Source organism: Sinocyclocheilus grahami, unplaced genomic scaffold (assembly GCF_001515645.1).
Source record: "Sinocyclocheilus grahami isolate Dianchi unplaced genomic scaffold, SAMN03320097.WGS_v1.1 scaffold100.1, whole genome shotgun sequence".
In the NCBI taxonomy this organism is placed as follows: domain Eukaryota; kingdom Metazoa; phylum Chordata; class Actinopteri; order Cypriniformes; family Cyprinidae; genus Sinocyclocheilus; species Sinocyclocheilus grahami.
The window spans coordinates 1613650-1619210 of record NW_015505279.1 but is presented as its reverse complement, the minus strand read 5'-3'; the positions used below and the strand labels follow the sequence as shown (position 1 = coordinate 1619210).

General features: G+C 39.2%; 1 protein-coding gene across 1 annotated transcript in view; it reads left to right on the top strand.

Annotated features, from left to right (window-relative positions):
• Positions 1–5561, top strand: part of LOC107588258 (kalirin-like) — a 266216-nt gene that overhangs the window by 159709 nt on the left and 100946 nt on the right. Inside the window, exons 18-21 of the mRNA XM_016276291.1 lie at positions 1393–1611; positions 2979–3128; positions 3307–3421; positions 3613–3728. Coding sequence (XP_016131777.1) covers positions 1393–1611; positions 2979–3128; positions 3307–3421; positions 3613–3728 — 600 coding nt within the window. The remainder of the gene's footprint in view (positions 1–1392; positions 1612–2978; positions 3129–3306; positions 3422–3612; positions 3729–5561) is intronic.

Below are 5561 nucleotides of genomic sequence, written 5' to 3'. Positions count from 1 at the left end.
ACACACACACAGGCTCTATCCCTCATTGTCTCTGTTTCTCTCTCTGTACATTCTGAACATTTTTGTATAACTTTTATCTGTGAGACATCTATAGTAACATCGCTTCAGCCCTGAATTTAACACAGATGAAATAACTGAAGTTCATTCCCCCACCTCTCTTTCTCTCCGTTTCAATCTCTCTTGTTCTTTTTTTTAATGGTCATATAAAGGAAAAAGAAAAACAGGAGTAGTTTGATGTGCTATGTAGACATACTCAAACATGCACTAAAAATCCCTCGCCCGTCCAGAACGACCGCTTATGGAGTCTGAAATGTTCAAAAAGCACATTCACATTTACATATCAACATCTATCAACATAAAATGTGTCTGCACAGTCGATAATATCACATCTCCTCTGCTCTCACTTCACTTTTAGTCAAAAACCTTCCGTCGCTGTGCTCTCAGCATACAGTTTAACACTGAGAGATGTATGGAAGTGATTACTCTCAGAATACTCCAAACAGATCCAGCAGGAATCGTTCATTCATAAAATTTCACACAGGGATCATAACATTCTCCTGAAGGATTTATGACCCACAGAGAGTCTAGAGCTGCTCACAGCTTTATCTTTTGAGAGCGCTGCGTAAACTTGGCGATACAGGGCCAGATTCTGCCAAATAATATTTACTATCAGCACAGCTTTTTTTTTCTTTTGTCCCAGGCAAGCAAATCAAAGGAATGCGTCATGCTTTCTGCTATCAGTCTTTATCTCTCAGTACAGTAGTCATGTCATTTATCACAGGATTTGGCATTGGTCTCTATTTCCTGCTTTGGACGAGGTTCTACCTGCTCGACTCTGCTGGTAAATGACTGTAGCTGACTATTAAAGTTAGATTTATTTTTTCCTTCATCATGACAATGCCAGCAGACAGAACACAGGCCGGCGTTTGACTGTAGAAAACCTAAAGCTGTCAGCGGTGTACTGTAAAATATGCTCAAATGATCCACTCTAATAGTTGCTCACTTTTAATTATCTGTCTCCTTTAATGCTTGTGATTTAAGAGTTTATTAAATTAAAACGTGTCCTCCTTTTTACAGAACATATTGGCGATGTTCAGAATGGAACACCAGCACAGTGCTCCCTACATGCTGCACACTATGTAGCTGCATACTGTGTAATAGTCTATTATGAATTGTTAACTTAAAAATAAAACCCTTGCTACGTGCACTGCGTTAAGCTAACTGAGACTTGTTATAGCACTTGCATATCATTGCTCTCTTGTTGATTTTGATTGCTTCCATTGTCCTCATTTGGATAAAAGCGTCTGCTAAGTGACTGAATGTAATGTAATGTAACCTCCAGTCTAATGTATATTTAACTTGCTGTTCTCTCTTTTTTTTCTCTCCCTGCAGTCTCTGTTTCATGCTAACTCTCTTCAGAAGACCCATCAGAGCGCACTGCAGGTGCAGCAGAAGGCCGAGATCATGTTACAGGCCGGACACTTCGACCCTGAGGCCATCCGCAGCTGTGCTGAGAAGGTGGCAGTACACTGGCAGCAGCTCATGATGAAGATGGAGGACAGACTCAAGCTGGTTAACGCCTCTGTAGCCTTCTACAAGACATCCGAGCAGGTGCTGAGAAACACCCAGCAGTCCACTTCACCATATGACTGTTTCAACCCTAGAAGACTTACTACAAGACGGTCAAGTGTCCCAAGACTAGTTTCAGTGGCACATTACCAATGTGAAAAAAGTGTGCTTACTTGTTGAATGTGCACTTGTAGTGTACAGTGTAAAAAAAAATTCCAGTAATTTACAGGATTAAAAAGTATTATTTTACAATAAATTACTGTAGTCAGAAATTGACTATGAAATCAATGCATGTTGGGTCATTTTCTTACAAATGACTGTGAATGAACAGCAGGATGATGCTAACATCACAGTAACTTACTGCTCTTGTTTTACTGTGAATTCACATTATAAAGTGGTCTTTAACTGTGCCACTGTGAGAAATGTAGTCGTTTACTGCTGTAATTGTTTTGAAGTCACCATATTGGTGGTTAGTGATTAACAAAGTTTGGGATCTTGGACCTTGTATATTCATATTCAAAATTCTGATCGGAAGTGTGACAAATGAAAACATTTGTCAAAATGACGACAAGCTAGAATATGAAATAAGCTCACTGCCTGACTTTAAGTTAGTCAAACTATTTGTAGCATGAACGTGAAGATTTTATTTAAGCATGAAGATTAATCAATAACTTATTTCATATTCATAACTGTTTGTGGATGGATCTTTCACAATAGTGAGGCATCTGCTGGGAAATGTCTTTGAAAGATGTGGCATCAATACTCGACATACAAAACACAACAATTCAACAAATAAAAACATAAACCAACATTACAAAATAAATAAACACAAACTGTTAAAAGTGAACCAAAAACAATTTTGATGGCACAAATAAAACCAACAATATATATATATATACGTATATATTTAAACTTAATATATTTTACATGTACTAAATTGCAACTTCATCTTTATCATTACATGATATGTAATAACAAATATATTTAAAAATACATGGCATACTAGTTAAGTTGCATTAGATTATTTTAGCTTACCTAACCATATTCGAAAGACAATGTAATTATAAAATTACAGAATATAGAATAAGTCCTATTAAAGTGGGTCCAAGAAGCATTTCAACAAAGTTAAAATTATTTCATTTATTATACATTTTAACTATAATTGTAAATAACATGCAATTAAATGCCCGAAACTTTAATTTCAGTTTGCACTTAAGTATAAGGAGAAGAACTTTTCATACTAAGTACTAAGTATGCTGAAGTGTACTTCTGGTGACTGGTGGCAGTTTTGAATGAAGAGAAAATTATTATTTATATCCATAATATCTGACCAGCTAGTGACACGGCAGTGACAGCTAGTTCCCGAGCCCTGCGTCATGCTAAATGTCACACGAATGGTTTATTCACAGGTGTGCAGCGTGCTGGAGAGTCTGGAGCAGGAGTACCGCAGAGACGAGGACTGGTGTGGAGCTCATGATAAACTGGGGTCTTCAGCAGAGACGGATCATGTGCTGCCTCTCATCAGCAAACACCTGGAGCAGAAAGAGGCTTTTCTCAAGGTCACCGCTGAACAGCGACCTCTCTATCAGTATCAGTCAGCCCAGATGAAGTTACCAACAATCACAAACGGGTCTCCTGCATCTTAGAGAGGAGCAATATTTGGTCATAATTTGGTCAACATTTGGTGTGCATGTGAGGGTCTGTTTTTGGATCTGTAAAGTCTGCTGTGTTTTTCAGGCGTGTACTCTGGCCAGGCGAAATGCTGAGGTGTTTCTGAAATACATCCATCGGAATAACGTCGGCACTCAGGGATCGTCCAGCAACACGCGCGGCCCTCAGCAGCAGGTCAAAGGTCAGAGCTTCAAAGCTATCAGAATCTGATAACTGTGTGTCCTTTCTTTTCATCTTTTCATATTTTCAGCATTTCTTAGCTTCTCTCTCACAAAACATGCTTCGTTTATCCAGTCATTCATTCATTCATGTTAAGCATGTGTCGTGTGTGTGTGTGTGTGTGTGTGTGGTGTGTGTGTGGTGTTTGAACAGCCATCCTGAATGAACTGCTACAGAGGGAAAACAGAGTTCTGCATTTCTGGACCATGAAGAAGCGACGTTTGGATCAGTGTCAGCAGTATGTGGTGTTTGAACGCAGCACCAAACAGGTGATAAAATTACAGAATATAGAATAAGGCCTTCTAAAGTGGGTCCAAGAAGCATTTCAACAAAGTTAAAATTATTTCATTTATTATACATTTTAACTATAATTGTAAATAACATGCAATTAAATGCCCGAAACTTTAATTTCAGTTTGCACTTAAGTGTAAGGAGAAGAAATTTCATACTAAGTACTAAGTATGCTGAAGTGTACTTCTATTCACGAAGGCTGGTGGCAGTTTTGAATGAAGAGAAAATGATTATTTATATCCATAATATCTGACCAGCTAGTGACACGGCAGTGACAGCTAGTTCCCGAGCCCTGCGTCATGCTAAATGTCACACGAATGGTTTATTCACAGGTGTGCAGCGTGCTGGAGAGTCTGGAGCAGGATTACATGTACTAAATTGCAACTTCATCTTTATCATTACATGATATGTAATAACAAATATATTTAAAAATACATGGCATACTAGTTAAGTTGCATTAGATTATTTTAGCTTACCTAACCATATTCGAAAGACAATGTAATTATAAAATTACAGAATATAGAATAAGTCCTTCTAAAGTGGGTCCAAGAAGCATTTCAACAAAGTTAAAATTATTTCATTTATTATACATTTTAACTATAATTGTAAATAACATGCAATTAAATGCCCGAAACTTTAATTTCAGTTTGCACTTAAGTATAAGGAGAAGAACTTTTCATACTAAGTACTAAGTATGCTGAAGTGTACTTCTGGTGACTGGTGGCAGTTTTGAATGAAGAGAAAATTATTATTTATATCCATAATATCTGACCAGCTAGTGACACGGCAGTGACAGCTAGTTCCCGAGCCCTGCGTCATGCTAAATGTCACACGAATGGTTTATTCACAGGTGTGCAGCGTGCTGGAGAGTCTGGAGCAGGAGTACCGCAGAGACGAGGACTGGTGTGGAGCTCATGATAAACTGGGGTCTTCAGCAGAGACGGATCATGTGCTGCCTCTCATCAGCAAACACCTGGAGCAGAAAGAGGCTTTTCTCAAGGTCACCGCTGAACAGCGACCTCTCTATCAGTATCAGTCAGCCCAGATGAAGTTACCAACAATCACAAACGGGTCTCCTGCATCTTAGAGAGGAGCAATATTTGGTCATAATTTGGTCAACATTTGGTGTGCATGTGAGGGTCTGTTTTTGGATCTGTAAATCTGTAAAGGTTTTTCAGGCGTGTACTCTGGCCAGGCGAAATGCTGAGGTGTTTCTGAAATACATCCATCGGAATAACGGAATAACGTAGGGATCGTCCAGCAACACGCGCGGCCCTCAGCAGCAGGTCAAAGGTCAGAGCTTCAAAGCTATCAGAATCTGATAACTGTGTGTCCTTTCTTTTCATCTTTTCATATTTTCAGCATTTCTTAGCTTCTCTCTCACAAAACATGCTTCGTTTATCCAGTCATTCATTCATTCATGTTAAGCATGTGTCGTGTGTGTGTGTGTGTGTGTGTGTGGTGTGTGTGTGGTGTTTGAACAGCCATCCTGAATGAACTGCTACAGAGGGAAAACAGAGTTCTGCATTTCTGGACCATGAAGAAGCGACGTTTGGATCAGTGTCAGCAGTATGTGGTGTTTGAACGCAGCACCAAACAGGTGAAAACACTGAGCCACACTACTGTGTGCGTGTGTGTGTGTGTGTGTGTGTGTTTGTAGACTCTAGTAACTGCACTTTTGTGGTTTGTGCATTCACATTTATCTGTGTGAAAGAGTATGTTTGTGTTGTTCTTTTGTGGGTGCGCATGCTTTGTGTCCTGTAAATGTACAGTGTGTGTGTGTGTGTGTGTGTGTGTGTGTGTGTGTGTGT